The 26,024-nt window shown below is 34.9% G+C and overlaps 3 protein-coding genes and 1 long non-coding RNA gene across 5 annotated transcripts in view; 2 read left to right on the plus strand and 2 right to left on the minus strand.

The window, feature by feature from the left end:
* The first annotated feature begins 986 nt into the window (after positions 1-986).
* LOC100863973 (protein DPCD) lies at positions 987-2,538 on the plus strand. Its single transcript, XM_003695499.4, has 4 exons — positions 987-1,288; positions 1,786-1,988; positions 2,117-2,350; positions 2,412-2,538. The coding sequence occupies exons 1-4, from the start codon at positions 1,153-1,155 to the stop codon at positions 2,514-2,516; spliced, it is 678 nt and encodes a 225-aa protein (XP_003695547.3). The 5' UTR covers positions 987-1,152; the 3' UTR covers positions 2,517-2,538.
* Positions 2,539-3,004: 466 nt separating this feature from the next.
* The window catches only part of LOC105735995 (uncharacterized), a 28,001-nt gene continuing 4,981 nt past the window's right edge, over positions 3,005-26,024 (plus strand). Inside the window, exons 1-6 of one of the 2 annotated variants that reach the window (XM_086911764.1) lie at positions 3,005-3,135; positions 4,442-4,517; positions 16,353-16,384; positions 16,949-17,036; positions 17,875-17,954; positions 25,530-25,573. In XM_086911764.1, the coding sequence (XP_086767890.1) occupies positions 3,113-3,135; positions 4,442-4,517; positions 16,353-16,384; positions 16,949-17,036; positions 17,875-17,954; positions 25,530-25,573 (343 nt within the window). In that variant the 5' untranslated portion in view covers positions 3,005-3,112. The remainder of the gene's footprint in view (positions 3,136-4,441; positions 4,518-16,352; positions 16,385-16,948; positions 17,037-17,874; positions 17,955-25,529; positions 25,574-26,024) is intronic. The other variant, XM_086911765.1, reaches the window with a different exon arrangement.
* LOC147656995 (uncharacterized) lies at positions 5,897-7,128 on the minus strand. The gene is made up of 3 exons (XR_015293234.1): positions 6,979-7,128; positions 6,740-6,899; positions 5,897-6,614 (listed from the first exon to the last, which is right to left on the minus strand). It is a non-coding gene; the product is annotated as an uncharacterized LOC147656995 (long non-coding RNA).
* On the minus strand, positions 20,104-22,067 carry LOC147656996 (uncharacterized). The gene is made up of 5 exons (XM_086911766.1): positions 21,814-22,067; positions 21,045-21,307; positions 20,923-20,976; positions 20,607-20,821; positions 20,104-20,512 (listed from the first exon to the last, which is right to left on the minus strand). The coding sequence occupies exons 1-5, from the start codon at positions 21,867-21,869 to the stop codon at positions 20,507-20,509; spliced, it is 594 nt and encodes a 197-aa protein (XP_086767892.1). The 5' UTR covers positions 21,870-22,067; the 3' UTR covers positions 20,104-20,506.

Below are 26,024 nucleotides of genomic sequence, written 5' to 3' on the forward strand. Positions count from 1 at the left end.
GATTTATATTATTTTACTCTTCTAATACTTTTTAATGGAATATTTTTAATAGAATTACATTTTAATTTTAACAAACGTAATAATATTATAATATAAATATTAATATATTATTTAATTATATAATATGAAAAGATGCAATACAAAAGAAATAAAAATAAAAGTAATATAAACAAATATATAATTTTTTTAAATAAAATCTTTTTATTAAAGACTTACCATGTTTCGAACAAATATATTTTGCGATTATTTGCAAAATACAAATATTTTTTATAATATAATATCTATTTTATTTTAGATGCATATTAATTATTATTTCTATTATCATGTTAATGAAATATTAATAATCCCTATATAATATTAATATTTAAATTATCTTCTAAACGAATAAATTTTTTTGCATAATTAATAATTTAATAATTATTCAAACAAAAGAATTCTAATTACATCATTAATTAATATATTAAAAATACATATACATATATTATACATACGTAATTCCATTCGATAGGATTGTTAATAATTTTGTCAACATTCTTGATCGATATATAATAATATTTTTAATCGATATATATATATATATATATACAGTTTTTAGATTTATCCTACATTTATTACTATAAATATCCTTCTGTCAATTATACATATATTTTATAAATATTTATATATATTTACAATAAAATTAATTTCGAAAATTATATATTTTATTTATATCTTTAAAATTAAGCTATATATATTTTGCAATAAAATATGTCTTAATATTATTAAATATCTTTCATTGTTTTATATTATTTTATATTATTCTTTCTAATATGCTATAAAAATTTTATAATTAGCAATTTCATATTTATTGCATTCTCCTTATTTTAATTTATAAGTATTCTTAATAAAAATGTAATGGAATTAATGAAATATTATTAAAATTTTTAAGATTTCATACATTTTTAATAATTTAATTAACTAATAACTATATATATATATATATGTATATTATGAAAAATATAAGATATTTGAAACTTATTAAATTTTTGATAAAAATTGTATTAAAAAGAAATATAATTATTTAATATAGTTTAATTAAGTAAATAATAATATTATATAATAATATTTTCAATATTTATTATAAATAATATTAGTAAAATATCAGTGGTTGTTATGACAACTATAAATATATATGTACATAAGTACTTAGAATTAGTTGCTAAGAAACTAATAAAGTATTTATCAATGGCGCCTGAAGAATGGTTGAATTTTATTCAAAATGCTACGAAAACGGCAATAATTCAAGACGGTAAGATATTTTGAAAATATATTTTAGTGTATAATATATTTCAAACTATTGAATTTTTTTTAACGAAAACCATTTTAAAATTCACTTAGAATTGAAAATTTTACGATATACAGCTTTAACCTTAAAAATGTTTGATCAATAAGTAATTATTACTTATATTTTATTCAATTTTTATATTTGTCATTATCAATGTTATAAATTATTTCTTTTTTTATGATTACATTATATACAAATATGCATATATCATTCAATATTAAATGTGTAATATTGATTATAGAATTATTAATATGAATATATATGGCATTACAATTTATATGCAATTATATATTTTCATTTGTCTTGTTAATTAGAAGATAGAATGTTATTTTAATATATATTTTATTTTTTAGAATTAATTGTAATAATTGTTAATATCCGATAGTTTTTCTCATATAAAACTATTACTAAAACATATTATAAATATTTAATTATGATTAATATTTCTTTTCTTTTATTAGGAAAAAGAAAAGTTCATTTTTTAATGGAAGATGGTAGAGAAATGGTGGAAGAATATCATTTAGAAACTAATGTGTTAATAAGAAGAGCATGGAAGGAAAAAGGTAAACTTGGTCAAGATATAGGTTGGAATGTTGAAATTGGAGATCCTGAACCTAAACAAAATAATATTGATATTTGTGGAATTCAAGAAAGTTCAAGTGCTGTATGTGAAGTTTGTTTTGTAAAATTATATTACATATTTTATATTTGATATATATTTAATGTAAATATATTTTCTAATTATTTTAAACAAAATATAATTAATATGTGTATATTATATGTCTGTAATAGCCATTTATTACAAGAAGAGTTACAAAAACTTCACTTGAATGGCGGATAAGAAATTTGCCATATCCGCAAAATGTATATTCTGTAACTGCAGAAGATGATGGGACAATAACTGTTCGTACTACAAATAAAAAATATTTTAAGAAAATAAGAATTCCAGATTTAGAACGTGCTGGATTAAAACCAGAACAGGATAGAATATCTTTTACGCATCAATACAGTACATTAATTATTACGGTATGTCAAATATTTATATTTTCAATACTTTTACATAAATCCTATATTTATCTTTTTGTAGTATAAGAAACCTCCTGCACTTTTGGAATTAGAAAGAAAGGTGTTGAATGAAATATTACAATTAAAAGCAAAAAAAGATGGTGATATACAGTGTCCAACAAGTTAATAAAATTTTTTTTTTGTAAAAACTTTTTTCTTTTTTGCTTGCCCACAGTCATATCATAGTTATATTTATAAAATAATTATCATAAAATCATAATATTTCTCATTAATATCATGTAAGTTAAATACATTATTATATATAATTAAATATTTTATTGGAAATTACAGACACCAATATTTATTGGAAAATTTATTGAAAAATTTAACCTATACACTTTATATATATATATACATATATATAATAATTAAAAAGAAATTTAATGTAAGTATTTTATTTAATTTTATGTATATATATTTTAATATTATATATGTATTATATATATATGTTATATACTATATATGTATTATATATATTATATAAATATATATATATATATATATAAATAAAAATATATGAAGCAATCAAAAAATAATTTATCCGAAATTAATCGTTCATGTAACGACATTGCGCGCGCGAAAATCGAGAGATCGATCGATCGTTCTGCGTCGTGAGTGCTATCGACTACATTTGTCTGCTGCGTGTGTGTACTGTGTTAGTGATATTGCGTTTCGGTGTTGTGCTTTTAATTTCGCATTATAACATTTAAATAAGCGACGAATATGCCGAAATCTATACCCGAAAGGCAAGTATTATTCATTTTTCATTTTTTATCACTTCATTAAGCTTGTTGAAATATTTAAAACTACTTGTTCACTGGTCTTAATCGGAGGTCACATTGTATAGAGGTTATGTTATGCCGACATATCTCATTGTTTTTAATATTTCTTTTCTAAACTGTATATTAATATAAGAAATCTATTTAATCATAGATTAAAAGATTATTTTAGACATTAAGGTTATTGCACCACGTAATCATAATTAATGATAAATATTTAATATTTCTGAATGTATTTCCTAACGCGATTTGTATGGCGGCTAACTTATCGGTTGAGAAACACATTTTTCTTTATTTATATCGTATTTCACAGATGGTGCTTTTTTCTTTGAATATAGAAATAGATGTCAAATATTATTTAACTTTGTTTATGCATACTATTTCTCATTATTTTTTATAAAATAAAACTTTGAAAATATTATAAATATTAAATTATTTCGTGCGTTATTTAAATTTACTAGAAACGAATTCAAATAAATGTTTACATGATGATATTCGTTTTTTCATTTATATCACCTGTTGCATCACGTGTATGCGTATATGCATATGTATATTTTCATGCGTGTGCATGCGTCGCGTATTCATATTACATTTCATGTAGTGTATATTTTTTATGAATAAAATATGATATGACCCAATTTTCATACGGAATTGAAATTTTAAAAAGATTGGAAAAAGAATTCGAAATATAAAATTTTAACCGCGAATATTTATTAGTTTCTGAGATATTAATAAAAATTTTTCTATATTAAACATTGAATGCTGTCTACATCTATGCGTGCGTGACACTGTATGCGTCAATATGCGACCATCGTTTATCTACTGTTTCTATAAACACATCGTGGCAATCGTGGTTCAAAATATATAACGAGTGAATTAATATTACTATACTTTAATATCTATCTATAAAGAGTTTCCTTCGGATCCGCGAAAATAAAATATAAAATCTTGGATGAGTAAATTTATAATAATAGCGATATCATCTTTATAATTATATATATTGAATATTGCAATGTTTTTGTAGAATATTAAATAAGTATATTGACGCATATTCCATTATGGACGTATACATAATATTCAATGTATAGTAATATATAATAATCAACGTAAAGATTTTCATTAGTTTTTCGGAAACTAGTAAATATCTATAGTTAAAATTTTATATTTAAGATCTTACTCTCTTTCTAATCCCTCAAATTTCAACATGATAATTGGATTATATCGTACTACAGTCTTTTTTTATATTTTCATTCACTATTATTTATTTTATTAGGTGGTTGGAATATAAACCTTATGGCACAGTGATCAGCGGTACAAAAATTCTACCGTTCAAAGTGCCATTGAAAGAGGTGAGTCTTGTAACGAAATGATATACATTTAAAATTAGATATACAGTTTTTTCGAGTTTATTTTTTATATTGTTGAAATTGTTGTTCTCATCTACAAGTTTATGAATTATTAACACTTTAGAAAATATAATAAAATTATTGCGATTTTGAAAATTTTTTTTATTAAAATATTTTTTAAGATTCGATTTATATAATGAATGTGTGTAATGAAATAATTTAAGATATCTTTAATTATCGATTTATTAGCATTCGTATTAACTGATTGAAATAAATGTAATTTATTTAATTTGGACGAAGATTTGAAGATAAATCGAATAGAATTATACGTTTAAGACTTTATTTTCGATTTTATTTCAAAAAAAAAAAAAAAAAAAAAAAATTCAGTTTAATTTTACTTCATTATATTTAATCCAAAAATGAGTTTAGAAAATGATTTGCAAAGTTTTTACGATCTTGTTGCATGGCTAGTATTCTCGGAATCGCGTTACTATTATTTTTCTCTTCTCTCTTTCATATTAAATCAAAGATCTTCTTCGTGGGGGTCATGAGATAAGATCTTATCGAATTCCAGAAATATAGAGGATACAATGCCAGTACACATACGCATTCCGAGATATGGAATCACCATGAAATCGTGCCAATGGTATAGAAACAATTTTTACGCGTTATAAAAATAACGGGATAAGAAAGAGAGATGGACGAGAGTAGTTTTTCCCGTCAATTTAATTTAATATATTACAAGAAATAATTATAAGAAAGTTTCTTTCAAATAATTAAAATTTAATTTAACGAAATTTATTATTATCGTAAGACGTAACAGATAGAGATGACGTAGTATACGTAACGCAATGTTTCACATGAGGTAAAAATCGAATCTCTATCATTGGTACGGGAAGGAGGAAGGTTTATTGGTGGAGGATGGTCGGTATTCGGTAACGGTAAGAAGGGGAAAGGCATCTCTGTGAGATCTCGTATCGGTCAAAGCCAAATTGCTGTATTGTTGCATGTTTTGACTCGAACGTAGATATAAACAAGCTTGATGTATGCACTTTCGTCCGATACGCACGGCAATGCTTTTGGGATCGTGAATAGCTCGGCTCGTGATTGTTTGCCTAGTAGCTGAACAAAGTGCGATCGTACGCTCCCATGCTGGTCGCCGCTGTGTGATGTATCGTACTCATGCTGCGATAGAGCGGCATTCACCCAACTTTCTTCCATTTTGAGCATATATCTATGTGAATCAGTGTGACATTTTTTTCTTCCAGTTACTACTTTCTCTCTCTCTCTCTCTCTCTTTCTCCTTTCTTTCCCTTTTTAGATTAAATCTCTGTACTTAAAATATAGATTCGTAATACGTTGTGGAAAATAAAATTTGAATGGAAACCAGTGAAAAGGTGTATTTTAAAGGAAAAGAAACATATATACAAATATATTTTGAAACGCGTTCACTCGAGATGATACGCGATACGAGGGGTCGATAAAGGATAGATTTGGATGATAGAAACGGACGATTCCGATCTACGTATCGTAGGTGTAGATAGATCGGCGGAGGGATACCGGCCGGTTTGTTTCGAGCCATTTAATTTCCGTCTCTACGGCGTTCGCGAACCGGTTTTTCTCGTCTATCGGCTTCCCTTGGACAGTTGCAAATAAGTTGGGAACCCTTTTCGGGTGGATTGGCCGCTACGCATATAGGCGCATGCATACGCAAAATAGGAGGGTGCCCCGACTAATTGATTCTGGCGTCGCGGGCATTACATAAAACAAGTCGAAGCGAGGGCCAGGAATTGGAGTTGGGTTGATTGGGCCCGTTGCGTGGGCCGCGGGGGGCCCACTCGTTAATAGGGCCCTGAAATGCCTGTGCTCGTGGCCCGCGTGCTCTCCTCCTCCTCCTGCTCGTGCCCGAGCCCGTGCCACCGCCTCTGCGCCTTTCCACCGCGTGACGGACCGCTTCTTCATCTTCTATAAGAACGTGTAACAAATATCGGCTCACACGAAACGTGATACCGTCTTCGCCGACACGCACTACGCTTTCTACGTTTCTCTTTCTCTTCTTGTTCGGACACAGGACACAGGATGAATTTAAGCCGATACCCCCTAGTCACATATACATTGTAAAAGATGCGCTTTAAAGTCGATTTTAATTTTGGATTGAATTTCGTACGCCGTGTAATTTGCCGAGGAATCGGCACAGGGCCGATTCCCCAACTTGTATATACAACCTTGTATCGTTTCTCCGCCTTGTGCTCGATCCAATCCTCTCTTTCCTCTTCGCTCTTCGCCTTTTATTCCTCATTTTTCATTGCATCGCGCTTCTTTTCAACGCTCAACCTTCAATAATTTTCGTTCGATATCTCGTCCCATCACATAGATTTATATACACTATAAAAGGCACCGGTTATAGAGTATTGATGTAACAATTTTCGAACTAAATTTCCAATCGACCGGTTAGAAATCTTACAACTTTCATCTTCATTTATCGTGAGAAAAGATGCAGCGCGAGAGATAAATGAGCGAAAGATGGAACGATAGACGCATAAATGGTTATACGCGTGTTACTTGCAGTTTGTCAGCAAAGAGAAATATCATATGCAAAATGTTTTCATCGCTCATGCCGATGTTTATCGCTCGAAAACTTCTCTTGTCTTCTGTCTTATTTCATAAACCGGGTGTACGTACGTTTCTATACGTAGATATTTGTTACATGGATTCGTTCTACTTTCGTTCGATATATATTATCGTAATAATATTATATTATAGCGAAAAATGAAATACGAATATAATAAGAAGAAAATTGATATTTGTAAAAATTTGTAATAATTATTCTTTAAACTTTAATCCACCACCGGTGAAAATTATTATGAAAACGTTTAAAATAATTTATTACTCGTTTCGTGCTGTAAATATTCGAGATTCGTTCAAAAAAAATATATTTTTTAATACACGAATGATACATATTAGAAGGGATATTAGGATCGTAGATTAACAGCGATACAGAATATTCATAAATGTGGAGAATTTTTTCCTTTGGCGTAAAAGATGGAATGATTTAAGCGTGGGAAATCGAAGAATAAGATAAGCATATCGGACCGTATAGTATTCCTTCATTCTTACCATTCCATACCAGTTCACCCGAATACCTGAGGCTTTCCCTTGAGATCGTCCTATCACAGTAGGCAAATTCTGCACGTAGAAACAGAATATTAATTTCTGACTGGAGTTCAGGTTAGAATCCAGTCGAGAATGGATAGGCTGTCTTCGTGGGTGATATCTGTATTTCAGCCCCTGAAAATCTTCAACATTCAGATGATTATCACGTTAACTTCTCGGTTACGTTCGGGCTAACCACCCTCGTTGTTTTCACGGAGGTGAAAGCCTCTTCCTCGGAAAAATGAATCGAAATTTCGTGTATTTTGTCGTGAAATTTTTATACATCGACACGACGCCTTCACTATTTTATTCCATTATTTTCTTCTTTTTTTTTTTTTTTTTTTTTATTTTACTTTTCTCTCGTAAATATTAAATTTTCTCTCGCGCACTAAATAAATTACACCAAGTTTATTGTATGTAGCATATATATACGTATATCTTATCGAACGATATAAATTAATATTGGCATTTTATTTTCTTGTAAATAATTTTGTAACGTTTAATATCTCGGTATTAATATCTCCGTCAATATTTACGATGCAAATTTTTATTTCAAAGACGTTCACACGCGCGATGATTCGTTCGATTAATAATACAAGCTGTAATAATTCATAAAGTTTTTTTTTTTTTTTTTTTTTAATACTTTGCGACTTACTCATGGCCGAAGGATCTTCCAACACGTAAAAATCGAAGAAACACGTTAAAATCTTCGAAATTACGCGTCGAAGACATCGAATTAATTTGTCAGGCATATCGAAACCATCATTCATCGCTGCCATATATGATATTTTGCTAACGCGTGTCGCACACCACTGCAAATATTTTTTCGGATATGATTTATGAACAAGTCCCTGACAAACTTCATAGTGAAAAATATATTCGTGTCATGGTCCAGACTTTGCGTTTCTCCGTCTTTTTGGCTTTCGCTTCATTTTTCTTTTTTTCTTTTTTCCTTTTTTTTTTTTTTTTTTTTTTTTTTTGCAGCAAAATGTTAAGCAACCGGCTTCGATGATCGCTTTTGTCCGCTATTGGAACTACGATGATAAACAACGATAATTGCTGTCGTAAATTGCTAATCTCACGGATAAACGTAATACGATTTCACGATGGATGACTTGTAGATAATTTTTACGGGAAATTTAAATCGAAATCTGTCCGAAACTACGTACGAGCATAGACGTAATCGATTCAACGAATCTAACGTAATGGAAAATTTCAATTTTTCCGATATAAAATCTTGGAGAATTTTCCTTAAAAACTTTTTTAATTTTACATCGAGTATAAAGATGAAGAGAGAGAGAGGGAGGGAGAGAAAAAATTCGTTTTCGACGAAACGAATGCTTCTTTTTCCGTTTCTCTCTCTCTCTCTCTCTCTCTATATATATATATATATATCCAACCTACTCGAAAGCAACTCGACAAATTGATTTCTCCTAATGTGTCCCTTTCGTTGAACGCTAAAGAAAGCGTGGTTATTTACCACAAATATATTTACTCATTTCGAAAGTGGTTTACGTAGGACACGCATATTTATCAATTCTCAAGAGTTCTCGATAGTTTTATATTGGTTGGACAAATTTATTAGCTCGTGGACCGTTGTCCTATGTTATTAACGATGCCGAGTGTTTGTTTAACACTCGATGCGGAACAGAGAGGGCTCCTCTCTGCAATTTCTCCTCTTCCCCCATAGCCGGGGAGGAGGGATCTCGCGAAAGGGATGAGCGCAAAGAGGGGGCGAGAGAGAAAGAGAGAGAGAGAGAGAGACAGCTATTGTAATTTATGCCGAAGTTAGCGAGCAACTTCGATGACTTTGTAAAATATTACCGATCCTCGTTTCGGAGATCTTATCTGGCTCCGACACCGCGCTCCGTTTCGTCGGAACGCCTTCTCTTCTTCTTCTTCTTCTTCTTCTTCTTCTTCTTCTCGTCTTCGTCTTCGTCTTCGTCTTCGTCTTCTTCCTATTCCTCTTCTTCCAGCAGGCTGGCGCCTGTAAGGGGGTCGTGCGTCACGTCGAGAAACCCACTGTGCTACAACGATTTTGCTCTCCAAGTTCCAACGATCGACACCGAGGGAACTATATAAACATGTCATTTGTCGATAGAACTTGTCCTCTTGCGTGCCTCCTTCTCCTCTCTAACCATCGTCGCGAATCTCTTCGCGACAGGGTGAGAGGAGAAGAGAAGAGGAAAGTCGGGGAAAATCGAATTCTTTCTTTTTTCTTATACGGATATGTTTCGCTTTCGATTTATATTTAGATCTTGTTATTATATTTAATAATTCGTAGGATGGCGCGATGCGAGATAATAATAAATAAAAAGGAAGACGAAAGTGGGTAAGAAGGTGGAGGGGGAAAAAGTTCTCTGGTCGGTTATCGCATGGCGTTTTCAGGTGTGGGTGCCGAAGGGGGTGGTCGAAAGACAGGGTTTGGATGGGATGGGAAGCGAGAGGACACTTTTGTTTCGTACTTTAGTGCCACGTTGTCCCATCCATCGCGTTTCATCAGATATGGTAGCTGGGCCACGGGCCTATCTTCGCTAGATGAGATGGCGAGTGTCCATCTCGAGGCCCTCACTTTCCGGGAAGGCTGGGGAGTAAAGGAGATCTCGCAGTAGCCAGCCTTATCTTCCCGTCCAATCGTGTTTCGCTTATTTTGCGAGGCCTTCGTTACGGCCCCGGCCGCTACGTATATCTACTTACTCTGCCGTATGTGGCCGGGCGCAACCGATTCTCCCACGTTCCACCATCAAAATCACCGCGAATGCGAAACCGTTACCTGGAATTCATTTTCCAAATGCCTCGTTTCGCGTCATATTTTTATACGTGACTCGAAATCGAGATGGATGGATCGAAACTCGGGAAACTGGGCGTCCTATCCTATTTCTCCTCCTGCGTATAAATTTGAGGAGAATAAGGCTTATGGAATATCGCTTGGATACGTCTCAACTGCTCGACTTTTCCCCCCTTTCAGCATCGATGTCTTACGACGCGCGTAAAACCATTCCAGAAGAAAATGGCGAGTGACATTCATTTAAACAATGCTCAACGTATCCGCGTTCAATCGTTAAGGGAAACGTAATGACCGCGATACGTATATACGGGGGAGGCCATCCCCTTCCTCCCCCTCCTTTGATACAAAAGGCATCGAGCAATGGCTCAACAAACGCGTTTCTTCCGCGGAACAAGTTCTCGTAAGAACGAGCACGATCGTTCGGAGGCAATAGCGTCACTTTTCTTTTATCCATCGAGTCTCTCCACCTCTTCTACCTCCATCAGGTTCGGCCTTCCTTATATATATATATATATATATATATATACATACCCTTCCTCCGCATTACTGTATATCCGTTTGAATAGTGTGGTGGTAGTCCGGACAATAATCCGGAGGAGAGAAGTAGGAGAAGAGGAAGGATCCGTTGGACGAACAAAGACGAAAGAGAATGGGGGAAGAAAAGAAGATTCGTGAACATTCGGTGGTAGTTTTGGATGCCTCCGGCTGGCCTCCGAGAGGGAGAGACACCGCCACTGGCTTTATACTCGTGCTACATAAATTTCTTTTGAACGTAGAAGCGTATGAGCCGGCGCCCACCGTCCTATCCTACCTGCTTTTTCTCCTCCTCCTCCTCCTCCTCTTCTTCTTCCTTTACCACCATCCCTCGGTCCACTCTATCACCCCCCTTCTCCCCATCTTTCGTCTATTTGTAGAAAAATCGTCGTGACGCGCGAAGAAATGGCCAAATTTATAGTTGGCTCCGATCGTTCCCCCCTCCCGCGATTTCTTCCCCAACCAAGGGAAACGGAGGTAAACGTAAATCGTGGCCGGCTCGTATCGAGAAAATTGGCATTTAACGGGGCCGGAGGATCGCCCCGTAGAAAACGATTCGAATGGATTGGGTCGCGATTCAGCCGCAAAAATGAACTTCTTGGCAATGGGATGTCGAATAGGACGCGGCGGCGTAAGGGATGAGAGGGGTGGGCGGTATATTTGGGAGGTGATTGGTGCGGTGCCACGAGCGCCACTTAAGATCGGAAGGCTTTTTACAAAGGCTGGAAGGAAAAGGCTGACGAGGCGGAGTCGTGGACGAGGCAGGAAACAAACATTTGTTTAAACGATCCCGACGAGTCACGCTCGTAAATACCTGCGAGTCGTTAATCTTGTTTTTTTTGGTGGTGCCGCTTGCTTCGGCATAATAAAACGCGTTATAATGTATTCTCACCCCCGCGTGGCTGAAACAATCAACCGCGGTCGAGGAGAGTGGGTGAAAGGTATGGCTGAAGAAAATAACGCCTGTGAGTGTAACGCGGATTAGGGGTATAGATTATAGGTTACCGAATTCGTCCCGTTTTCGGTCGGTGAAATTGATTCTTCGCTCGCTCTTAAATTTACGATTCGGTCAGCTCTCCATGTCCGCTCCATCCAGATAATAAATTTCTTCTTTTCGTAATGTCGTTATTCATTTGCGGAACGGAATTTAAAATGTCGACTCGAGTCGAAATTTGTAATAATCTTGGTGAACAAGCTTTTTTTCTCTTCGCGCGGAGAATATAAATAATTCTTGCCTTTTTTTTTTTTTTTTTTTTTTTGCGCGCGTAAAAATTTTCTTTTCTTCGTCGACGACGAACAGAAAGAATTATCCCTTTTGTTCTCGATATTTTATATATGTCGTTCGAGAAAAAGGAAAAATTCGAGAAAAAGGAAAAAAGAAGGAGAGAAACGATAGCGTTCCGTTTAGCGTCGATCGCCAATTCGTAGTCGTAGGTATATAGGTATACGTGAGTATGTAGTGGAGGGGAAAGGGCAGGTGAGAAGAGAGAAACGGAAACAAATTCGGGGAAGAAATTCGTAAGACGGCGAACGTGAAGGATCGCGAAGCTTGGCTAGTTTGTCGGGATGGGGGAGAGGGAGGGGAGAGGGGAAGAGCGGTGGGACCCCCCGAAGCGTATGGACCGCCCCGAAAATATTTTTAATTTTATTACAGCCTGTAATATGGAAATTCTACGGTCGCAGTTATCAGGTGTGAATTGAATTATAGCGATTGCCGACATGGCCCTATTATTTATGTCCAACCAGAAACACGTTCTTGCGCTGCGAGCTTTCACGATGCCTGGCGATAGAGGGGACACACGAGATGTCTAATGCCAGTCTATAAAACTTCGCCCCCGAGTCGATACTAATTCGTAGACCCACGGAATAGCGAAAGTATACCGTATCGGGATTTACAAGTTAGCCAAGTTATTAATTTCTTAAACGCTCGTGTTATCTTTTTTTTACGATCGAAAATATAAAAAAATATTCGATGGAAATCTAATAACCACACCCGCGCGTTTCAACGTGACCGCGATATATATTAAATTTCAAAAGAAAACGACGGGGCATTATTCTTTTTTCCTTCCCCCCTCCCCCCCTCCCCCCCCCCGAAGAAGAAAATTCTTTTGGAAACTCCATTGTCGACTGACTTATTTTCATATTCTAACGATTTCCCGTAAGATACATAAGCTACATAGTATATTTTAATTGTCAGCCTTATCGTCCAGGCGGGATCTATCGAAAGGAACGGACGGGAAAGTCCTTTTTAAACGATCTCCCACAGCTACCGATACCATTATTGCTCGGCCACGAGCTCGTAGAATTCGAGGGAGCTACGGACTTTTCTTCCTTTTTTTTTTTTTTTTTTTTTTCATCTTGCCGACGATACTTTCCGAACGTTATAAAATACGTGAATATACGTGTCGATATACGTTGAAAAAAAAATATACGCTATATTTTAACGTCGAATTCGATCGTTCGATCCCGTACGTATACGCGAAAAACACGGAGTTTGAGAATTAGGCACGCAACACGGGTGGTGAATCAATTTTCAACAGGCCCTCGTAAAGTCGTTTCATTTCCGAAAAATTATATACCTACCGTGCAAACGATAGGAAAGATTAATGATTCCACCTATCATTTTTTATCCGATGGATCGTTTTGATTTATGCTAAACCGAACCGCGCACGTTTATGTTTATGCTTTTCATAGAAATTTTATTAAAATCATTGCTTTCGTTTCGATACATCGTTTTGATTTATGTCCAATCCTCCATTCCAGTGATTCTATTAGAATTATGTATACATGATCATCCATAAAATCATAATAGCAGTACACGTTTGATTCGAACGAAAAATTAACGCGTCAACTTTGATCTTTATCCATTCCATTTAACCATCATTTTTCAACCATCTTTGTTCCGCGGTTAAAAGCGTTCGTTTCGAACGTTTCGTTCGATGAATACGAAAGACGTTATAATCGGTGGAAATGATTCAAGAATTTGATAGCAAGTGCTACTTCCGACACGTTCCTTTGTTGTACGCGCATCTTTCCAGTTAAGATGACCCATTTTAAATCGCTTCGAATCTTCTGCCAAACGAGGAAGTAAGTGGATACAGATAACGTCGCGCATATATCAGTTGGCGGCGGCCATATACCAGTCTATATGGCGTTTCTCTATGATTCCATACACCCGAGTATAACCGTTGGCCGCGCTCGAAAATGTTCTCCCTGCGAGTTCTCTTCTCTTCTCTCCATTCTCTCCACGCGGCGCTCCCTCCTTCCTCTCGAGTTTCCTCCTTGTCCATAAGAGAATTTAACGGAGAATCGTCTGAACCGTTTTGCGCAACGGAGCGTCGTCTCGTTCGGCCCGATTTAATGTTTGCGCCGATCCACATACTTTTACAAATACGGCCGATTGTTATCGATTCTCTCGTATACAAAGTTCTGAAAATTTTCTTCGATCGTAATGAATCGTAATAATCTTTGTTTTATTTTACTATTTTCTTCTTTTTGTCCTAATTTGCTACATTCGATTTGTTTAACGTATAATAAAGAACGTTAAATAAATCACGAATAACATTTACGTGGAGGGACGAGCATAAATCTAAAGTACTCGTTAATCACGCTTGACGAGTACTTTGGAAAACTTTACGATCCAGAAAAAGTGATGGTAACCTAGTAACGCGTAAATACAACGTTAACATTCCGCTTCTTTACGAGCTCGTTTATAATATCGTTCGAAGATATTTCTATCCGGTATATCTCGCCTATAAATAAACCGATGACGTTATATCGATATCTTCCGTGGTTAAACTCGTTTCCGCCAATCTTTTGGTGAAATTGCCGATTTTGAATAAGCCTACTACTCGCCATGAAACCGCATCCTCCACGTAACGCGTTACGACGTTTTCTTTTCGAAAACGCTCCTCGTCCCGCACCTCGTCCAATTTATCCGAAACGCGGTTCCGATTTTTCTTTAGCCTTGGTTATGGAAAATTAGTCGCTTAGTTCCCGTCTGTCAATGATTGTTGCGACAAAATGGAATACGATTTATATATAAGATAAATTAGAGGAAAAGTAGGAAAAGTTGGTGGGAGGACGCGAAAAGATCGGTTGTGTACACGAGCTCGCGCGGGCCGCCACGAAGGTTGACAATGGAGGTACGATAATCCTGATTTAGTCGCGGTCGTATATTAGGCTAAGGATCGTGAAATTGAATGGTGGAATCAGCGGAGAAGACCGATCCTGCGAAAAATAAACTACCGTTGACGTAGCCATGGTTAGTAAATTTTACAGCAACCCACAACTTCGATTTTCTATTTTCTCTCGTTCTCCCTTTTTTTTTTTTTTTTTTTGCCATACTCATTCTTTTTTCCCGCTTCGAATTCCAAATTTCTCGATCTCTAATTTTTCTCTCGGGATAGAAGAACGAGTATTGGCGTAGCGTGAATTAAGAACAATTTACGAGTAAACAAATATTACAGTTAGTTATTTGCACAGTTGTCAATCTGGCGATAGGATCGTGTGTCGATAAGCGAGGCTGAGCGGAGTAATTGGAACGGCGCTACCATTAAGATATAAGAAAGTCCCACACCTGAGTCAACGATAGATTATTATGGTTGGATAGGAAAGTTATACCACAAGCCCGTTATTAATGCGACCGATACTCATTCCGCACTCATCCGTAGATACGATCTCTCCGCCCAGTCAATCGGATCGCGTAGTCTAAACCCGTAATTACCATTAGCCCACCCATAGCGAGCGAGTGCGATGCCGACCGATCAAACTTTCAATTTACGTATTCTTAGGTATACGATGTCCGAACTACGTGAAACGCCGTACCGTGTCTTCGCCTCTTTCCTTCTAATCTTCCGTAAAAATTTCCTATCGGATCAAAGAAAAAAATATATATATATATATTTAATATTATCGATTAACTCAATTATATGTACGCGTGAAATAAGAACAATCGAAATGAGATATATATTAAATCACACGTACGACGATTTCTCGTGTCGCGAGATGTTGGATAATCGATCAGTTGAACAGAATGTTTGATGCATCTCGCGAAAGATGTGTTACGAGTAAGTAAATATTCTCTCGTTCGTTTCGGCTTTGCGTTTTATTAGTTATTAGAAAAGATGAAGGAAAGTGACTCGTATTTTATCTTATCGTGTAGGATAAGATATGTATATATATATATATATATATAAGATACGGGTTATTATAACGGGTTATTGAAGATTCGTACGATGCCGCTATATCCGAATATGCTTCGGGTATAAAGATATAATTCCCGTGTCACTATTAATTACGTCACGTACACTCATTTCTTTACGGATAATTCATCGAATCTGTCCTTTTCTTTTTTGTTTCAGGCAGTGAGTAACAATTTAGAACCGGAGAAACGGTAAGTAGATTAGCGATTATATATTATTGGTTTACGATAATTAACGTTATTTACGAATAAACATTACGAGAAATTCGAATTTACACGGTCACTCTGTCGAAGCGCGCGAGGTGTTCGTTTTAATGGCTTTTAAATCGATTTTTCGACATTTCCTTTTTCTTTTTTCGAGATAGTTGTCTATTTATGAGAAATAAACTCGTCCGTACTCTATCGTCCCGAGGGAACATCTGGTACGGGCCCTCGGAGAATTTGATATATCGAAAGGAATGGTGAAACTATTTCGGCCGACACCCCCGTTTAATTCCGGCCCTTTTGCCTCGGACCCCAGATTCTTTTTTCCCCTAATATATCATCGAGTCGTCCAGGTCGCGCCTTTGAAAAAAAGATTCTTCGCTAACATCGCGACAGTCGGCAGATTCGTTGTATTCCCCTCCCTCCTTTCCAACGCCGAATGAAGTCGTCTTTCCACCGTACGAATCGAGCATTTATTACGAGTGACCGATAAATTCATCGCGAATTCCCGTGCTCTAATTCGTTCTAATTCGATTTCGCGTTTCGTTACAGGTTTACAACGTCGGTATTGCTCCAAGCGTTTCCACGTTTAAAATGTATTATCGATTTGACAAACACGAGTCGCTACTATGACGAGAAGGTAAGATAAGCTTATTTGTCGTAAAAGTTTGAAAAAAAAGAAAAATGGAAAAAGTCGAAAGATATCTCATCTTTTTTTTTGCTTGTTCGCGAACGATCCCTAACTGCATTCCTTGATCGAGCAGATATTCGAGAACGTGCCTCCCTTACACGGTCCTCGCGTATCTTTCTTAATCTATCATATCTCTCTTTCTCTCTCTCTCGTTCCTTCGTTTCCCCTCTCTTTCACGAAAGCCCGATATTATAACCGTTTGCGTCGGTTTAGACTTTATTTGACATTTAAAATTAGCCGAGTCCGTCCAATTTGTAATAGTGTAGAAAAAAAAAAAAAAAAAGAAAAAAAGGAGGGATGAAGGGACGAAGAATTAACGAATTTATTATTAGATTTTTGAAATAACTGATTGCCGATAACTCGAACTTCGACGTCTATGTAGCTAAAGTATACGCGTTTTTCTAAGTCAAACTCGTGAAACGATCCAAGACCGATCGATTTATAAATAATAAAATCGAAGATTTTATTCGATTATTCTTTATCTTTTTTTTCCCTTTTTTTTCTTTGTCGTCCCCTTCACGGACAGCAATTTGCTACGCGAAGAGGACTAACTAAGATCTCCAAGGGTAGAGAATAGAAATTTTAGAAATACTAGAATACGGTTTTGAAGATCAATGGTGCCGCTGGGTATGGGTAATTAACACGAAGATCTTTCGGTGTCTCCCTCGCCTAATTAGAGCGTATTATACATAATTGGTATCCTTAGTGGAACCGTTCGTGTTTGGAATCCTCTGGTTTCGTTTCAAGAAAAAACAATTAACTACTTTCCAATATTATTTTGTTACAGGAATTCATAAATTCTGGCGTTAAATATGAAAAAATTATGGTTCGTGGGCGGGAAGTTCCCTCCATGGATGTAGTAAACAGGTAAGTGTTTTCAAAATTTTTCTTCGAGTGTACATCTTGTTATACATCATATTCCCTTACTTATTTATGTAAATTAACCATGCTTCTTTGTACGAATTATACGATTTTTATTATCGTTTTAATAAATTTAATAAAATTGCAAGGATTATTAATCGTTTTTTTAATGGATGATGTCGAGAAGAAATTTCGCACAAATTTTGAAACATATTTATATGTAAAAAAAAAAAAAAAAAAAAAAAAAAAGAAACTTGAAATCGTGTAACTAACCGTAACGTCGTAGTAAGCTATCGCCACGACTTCGTCCTCGAATTCCTTCTCTCGCAGTAGGTCAGAGAACGAAACTCCGGAACTATGGAGTTTTTCAACTTTTTTCGATCGTTTGTTCGAACCGTGCAAAGCGTCCGACTCAATTTGTATAATTCGAGGATAAAATGATGATTCTCATCGTCCGTTAATAGCTAAGAAGAATGTGAATAACCCACGTGGGGTCGCCTCTCGGCCAAATTTAATTTTTTTTTTTCTTCCTCGTTCCTTCAATCGAGATCTGTCCATTTTCTACTTTAATTGTTGTATCCGCGTAAGTTGCTTTATTTAAATTTGCGTCGCGATCAAACAAGAGCCAATCGTAATGAAATATAATAAATTGTATAAATATATATATATATATATATATTTACGAACAGGGACTTCAAGTTGGAATAAGTTGTAAACAACTTTGTAATATAATTATTTTTTAATTACTTGAAACGAAAGCAACAAGAGCAAATATCGTTCGTTCGTTCAATTCTATTTAAAATTGGCCAAGTCGAGGTTTAATTTATCTGTAGATTAGTAGAATTTAAATCAAAGATTGATATCGTTATTGTAACGAGATACACCTAACAAATATCAAGTTGCACGGTATTCACTGCCATGTTGACAATACATACGCGGACTCGGGTTCCTTAAACGCGTTCGAATCGTGTTCCGCGAGGATTCGAGACAAGTCCGCTACAATGCGCACACGCGTCGTACGACAATACGCGTGGGTGTTGACGCTTCGGCAACGACGTCTTTATTTGTCGAGACATCGAACACACGTGTTCTCTGCCTTGTATTGCGAGACAATGCTCGTATATTCTACGGATACGGAGAAATACCGCGTATGGAAAAAGATCGGACTTTCGATAAATCGTGATCGAACTTTCCCCTATTAAACAATTTTGGTTGGAAAGGTGAAATTAGAATCGAAGAGAAGAAGAAGAAGAAGAAGAAAAAAAAAGGAAACGTGTATTTATGTAATTTTTATTCAAACATCTTTTTAACTCGTTATATCCAATTACAACGTATTTACTCGATGAAAGCTTTAGTGGTTAGTTGTATTAAAAATTTGGAAAATTGTAGTATTTTCTTGGCCAAAATTATTCTCTCTCTCTTTTTTCTTTTTTTTTTTTTTTTTTTTTTTACACGTTAACCTTTTTGAGTTGAGATCGAGTGTAAAACGAAATGGTTTTTTTTTTTTTTTTTTCAAAAGATCTCGCGACGATCGGAGATACGAGATCGGACGAGGCGAAATATTCAAATATTTTGACGTCCATCGTACGAGAAACGAAATATCGCGCCGGTGTTGGCACAGAGATGGAGAAGAAACGTTTTAGGAAGCGATTGTGGGTGGTAAAAGATGTTTTACGTTCTCTCATATGCATAATACGGACGTGTGCGTGTCGCTTGATACTTCCGGTGCGGTTAATTCGACCCATGGACCCAACAGACGTTGCTGCGTGTCCTTCTCCAAATTCTCTTTGCCTTTCCTTGTTTTCTCCATCCTCGGGAGGATTGGCAAAATGAAGAGAAACGTGTCTCTCCACGCTTCGGACCACCCGGATGGATCGTTTAATTACGTAAATTCCCTCTTCCTCGCCTTCGCTTTTCATTTTTTCAGTATCGCACGTGTTGCAATCACTATTTCGTAAAAAAAAAAAAAAAAAAATACATATATAAAATACATATCAGCTGTGTGGTAAACGGTAAGTCTACGGATAGAAAAAAAAAAAATGTTTTTTTTTGCCGCGTTTCGTTTTAAAACATTGAACCAAATTTTAAATATCAATTTTGACAATATTCCCCGATATCGAGGATATCGAATCTTGATAAGTGAGAAGCAACAATGTACAAGAATATTTGCAGTATATTTTTACACATCAATCACTTCGTTGTTGAAAAAACACATTTTTCATTAAATATATTATGTTTAGCGTTCGGACGATTACGAACATTTACGAATCAAATCATTATCTTTATCATGGAGAATTTTTATTTTTTTTTTTTGGTTTTTTTTTTTTTTGGTTTTTTTTTTCTCTTTATATACTCTACGATTTATTTCATTTAGATATTTTATATCGAAAAGTGAAAGCTGCAAAAATTTGATTTATGAGTATAAAAAGTCCTCTTCGACGTTAGTGTTAGAAATTATAGAATTAATGCGATTTATATATGTGTTATAAATGTTCATGTTCGATGGTATAATTAAAATTTGGTTTTGCTGGAAATTCCACCTCATCATCGTTGTGCTCTCACATCTGAAAATGACGAGAACGGGGGTATTAGCTTTTCTCTTTTTTCTTTTTTTTTTTTTTTTTGTACGGAAATCGATTCGAATTTAAACACGATTACCCTTAAACATTTGCCACAAGGCGTCATTCTAGTCATTCGAGGTGGTATTTGCGCTCTGGGTACCATTGGGAATCGCGGTGATCTCGTGCGGTGCAATCTATAAGTTCTTTCGAGAGGTGCGAGCGGCGGCGACGGAGGGCGTAAGGGGGTGGAGGTAGGGGGGAACCTCGGAGTTGCTCGGTAAGCCGCAAACGCTTGCGCTAATAATTCTCCTAGTTGGGAGAAATTGATATCGGTGTAAATGATTCTCGCGATAATTCGTATATAAAGAGAAGAGAAGAGAAGAGAAGAGAAGAGATGTTTTAAAACTTGCCAGATATATCCGATTCATCCGTGTCCTCCATTTCTTCGTATCTGCTTATCGTCTCGACTACGAAAGTAAATAGTAATCATCCCTTATTATCGATGTTAGAGTGAAAAATGAATCGATGAGCTTACAATCCAAACGATGAGCCGCTATAGCTACTCCCGTTGATAGATCGGGCCGCTCTCTCAGAATTCTGAGTGGCGCGCTTGGTGGAATTTCGCGTGTTAATTCCGACAAGGGTGTTCTGGGCGGTGTTCTTAGAGGTGATCTTGGAGGGGTTCTTGGAGATAGTTGGGGGTAGTTTGGCGTGTGGAAACAATGAGGCGAGCAGAATTCACCAGAGGATTGAATGCTTTCGTCATGTGGTTGCCATGATTCTTGCAAGATCGATGATCTTCGTCCATGTATGAATCACATCGAAAATTAAATAAATATCTTTTTATTTATTTATTTATTTATTTATTTATTCGCTTATCATAAATCCAATCTTTCTCTAATCTAATTCAACGTAATTAATTTTCCATACAATTGCATTCAAACGGTGTTGATTGATATTTACTTTCATTTCATCCGTTTATTTTATTTTTCTCATTTTTTTCTTAATTATTTTTTCTTTTTTATTTTTCCCATTATTATTATTATTATTATTATTATTATTCTGAATTATACGGACGGGTGGAGAAGTATTATTATTTTATTTCAAGCGTCTTCAATTTTATTTTTCGAGGAAAATAATTAAAATATATATCCCGTGGAACGAACGCGAGATATATATCGCGTATTTAAAAATTGAATAGTGAATTTTAATTTCAATTCGTCTGATTTATATATTACATATCGTATTTATAACGGGTATCTACGTATTTACGTTTAATGAGTAGTTACGTTTAGGTTACGTACGGATCAGATTCAGATTCCGGGCATCCTCTTCCACTATGATGTTGACAATTACACATGGTCTAATACACTGTGCAGTGGATTATAAATCTAAGACATTTAATTTTGAATTTATTATCAAAGTTTCATTATTTTATATAAGATAATTTAAAACATCACATTTTGACAAGTATAATGTCACTTTTAACTATCATATTTTTTTTTTCACCTAGCCGCCTAGTTCACATTAGCTCGCTTTAGCTCATTTTAAATTTAACAATTCTTTTATTCGCACCAATGAAATCGAGCATTTTTAATGCTAAACTATTTTAATCATCTCTTTGAATATCGAATCTATTCATTTTTCTTATTTAAAACATTCGTAATAAACGAATTTGATTGGTTAATCTTACATTACCATAGTATTTTGCAATAATTTTTCCACAAATTATTCTCATAAAAGATAATTTCATTTTATCACAATTACGAATGAATTTTTTTCCTTCATACGTTAATTCATTTTATAGAAAAATATATTTTTATACGTATATATATATATATATATAGTCAAATAATTCATAGGTGACAAAAAGTGATTTAATCGCGGTTTTAGATTTATTTTTATGCGTGCACGATACACACGTGCGCATAAGACCGCACACCGCGTCATATTCGAATCATCTTCCCTTTTGCCCGATCGCGCTACCATAAACGTCTTTTCTGCAGTTTCACGAGCATCTTCTTATTACGGTTCACCTCTGCGATGCGTAATATCTCTCAAGTTTTGCCGATTTTATGCAGATCGAATATATCGGTGGCCACCAGCTTCTTTTTTCGATGCTTTCGCTGTTTATCGCGCAAAGGCTTCTTTATACGAATGAGAAAAAAAATATGTATATATATACATATATATATTCCTTATTATTGTTTCAAATTCCAAAACATATATAAATGAAATAAAAGCAAAATCTCCTTTGGAAAAATTGATCGCGCTATGTAAATATATATATATATATATAAGTATTTTATATTTTGTTTTCGATCGATGTATCTCCCCCTTCTTTTTCCGCGTTTTTATTTTAAACTTTCCAATTTGATATTTTTCCCACGACAAACGTGAATGTAAACAGAAATGGGTGAACAACGATGATCGATTTCGATGGTTGAAATTTTAGAACGGTTTCGTAAATTCGAAGCGAGCAGAGTGCGAAACGCCTTGTTCGCGGACATCTCCGTATCCATGTCGAATCTGTAATTCAAATTCCAAGTCAAATTAATTTAACGCTCGTCACGCGTACATTTTTTACCATCGGCGTCACGCCGCGCCGCGCGGATCTTCGTCATCAACCATTTTTCCATATTTTATTCTCAGAAACCATACTACTTTCTTTTCTTATATATAAAAATAAATCTTCAAAATGATAGGTATTTATGATTTTTCTTATCGTAAAAATCGTACAATCTTAAGAAACATCTTTTGATTTAAAATCAATAATAACGTTACGTAGAAAGAAAAAAGTTCGTTTGTTTGCGTTTATCTTTTCCGGTTCCAAAAAATAAATAAATATTTCATAACGATCGTACACACGCGATAAGACGAAATTATACTGGTAATCTATCGATATCGAAGAAATGGTGAAAAGCAGTTAGGGGGGGGGGAGAACGAATAAGAAACTATTCGTAATCGCGTTAGTCCGATCGGTGGTTATAGGGAGTGTGAAGAGGTTGAAGAAGGTGAAAGGGAGCAGCTAAAACGGCCCTATTAAATCTCTCTATAGAGCAACGCTATTGGCCTACCCTATTCTCACACAATGACGAGTAAGTAATAAGTTTTCGTGGAAGCGGGCTCATCTTAAACGTATTTAGGAGGAGAAATCGAAACGATTTCACGCTTATCGGAACAGTTTTCGTCCCTTTTGTTGGTGAATCTATTAATACAAAAGTTAGATCGAGTATCGTTATAAGATAAAATAAAGTTTCTTTTCGACGCGTGTTGCTCTTTCGTTTAAAATTTCTATTTGCAAAGCAGAGAGATCGAAGAATTATCTTTATTTATGCTAAACGCGTGTATGAAATTAAGCAGCTGCGTAGATGTTTCATACGGATAATTTTAATGGCAAATACTTTCACCGTTAACGTCGTTTTATACGATTTATCCAGCAATATTACGAACGAGTAAAGCCAATTTAAGATACCATTTAATCGAAGAAGCAAACGTTTCAACATAAACGTCGTAACTAAAATGCAAGCGTGGGTAATAGCGAGATGAGGAATTAAAGTGGTATTAATATCAGAGTGGAGGGAGCAGAAGCAAAAGCGGCCTCTCTCTCCCAACTTGTTTGTGGCGCGTTTGGAATGTTTCTGGAATCTCGACGGAATGCAAAAGGGGAATGAACACCTTGCGATAATTTATCGACTAGTCCAAGTAGGCATAATCCGTTAATAAGACCTCCCTTTTTCCTTCTGTCTTCTTTTTCTTCTTCTTCTTCTTCTTCTTCTTTTTTTCTTCTTATGCTTTTGAACAGAGAAGAAGAAGAAGAAGAAGAAGCAGAAGGGATGCCCGACTCCGCCCAATCAATTATCACCACTGGTATCCCATTTTCGAATCTGCCAAGCTTTACCGAGTTTTTCTTCCCCTATTCTTCGTTTCATCGTATATTCTCTATCCTCTTCGTTCCTCTTGTGTAAACGTATCAATTGTAAATTGTTATCGTTAATAAAATAAAATTTTCGTTTTACGAAACGAGTTTTATCGACGATCACGATGAAATTCGATTAAAGCGAATATTATTTATTTCGCTAGTGGCGAGTATTGAATATTTCGATGATAATAACGCGTAAAGAGATATTTTTTTCCATTTCCATCAATGTTTTCTCGACACGCGAATTGTCACTCTTAGGTAGGTATATTTGCCGCAATTCAGGCTGTGTAACATTCACGTTCTTAAGCTTCATTACCATATTCCTTCGTTTGCTACAGAGTCCCTGCATGCCTATTACGCAGTTATTACACTGTCACTTCTCCAGACCGGTTACCATATCTGAATATTTATTTACCTGATTATTCTTTTTTTTTTTTTATCGAGTCCATGGAAATTCGATCGCTATCTTCAGTTATCCTGAAAAATTATCAACAGCATGAAAGTAAAGGGAAAGACGCCGCTCGCTTTAACTCCTTCTCCGTCTTTTTATTACTCTATGCATGAGAAACATGCGCAGACTCGTATGAAATTTTCCCCTTATCATGCTACGTTACAATTTACGAGAAGTAAATCAATCAAAATTGCAGGGACAATGATTCGCCTGTTTCTCTTTTTTCTTTTCTTTTTTTTTCTTTTCTTTTCTTTTCTTTTTTTTTTTTTTTTTTTTTTTTGATCGATACAATCAAAACGTATCTCACGATATAAATTGTCCGTCAACCGTGGTACGTTCGTTTAAAATAATAATCCACGTAATTAATAACTTAACGTATTTACTATTTTATGTAAATTTTATATAGAGAAGGATGTGATTCTTGTATATGTAACTTGTTTATAAATATATAATATCCTACGCGTATGTGAAATTGACGTAATGCAACTCATGTTCAAGAATAAATTATAAATAATTTAGTTTTTTTGAAAATTATAGAAAGATAGTTCGTTGAAAAGAAAATGAAATTTTTTTTTTATCAGAACATACGTTGTTTTTTTTTTTTTTTATTTTCCAAAGGTAAATATATTCGTTCTCTTTCCTTTCAGATTCTTTAAAACGATGGATGATTTTACGTCAACTTGTGGCGAAGGTGAGTCTGCATTACATCATACTGGGTCTGTATAAATCCTATTACTTGTAATCTTCATCAATCCTGTCTATTATTCCAATAATCTACAGTAAGCAAATGAACGTTTCGAATAAATGGCAGGCAATGAGAGCGGTGAAAAATTTTGAATTTTGCATTAAGAATAACTTTAGATGTAGAACCCTTCGTTTAAGTGCGTGTTTGAAATTTTAAACGGTTTCTCCGGAATATTAAATTACTTTCTTATTCGGTAAAATAATTATCACCGAGCGAGCGAACGAAATTATACATTTTTCTGTTTGAACGGAAATAAAAATAAAAAATTGTATCGCAAGCTTATTCCGTGAGAATTATCTTATCGAATCTCGATACGATTATTTTAAACGTAAAATACAATTTAGTTTCTGTGGTTTCGAAGAAAAGAAAACGATTCTCTCGAGGGAGACGATGATCG

Source organism: Apis florea, unplaced genomic scaffold, assembly GCF_048593485.1.
Source record: "Apis florea isolate Af1SG1 unplaced genomic scaffold, ASM4859348v1 contig_3367_pilon, whole genome shotgun sequence".
NCBI classification, from domain to species: Eukaryota; Metazoa; Arthropoda; class Insecta; order Hymenoptera; family Apidae; genus Apis; species Apis florea.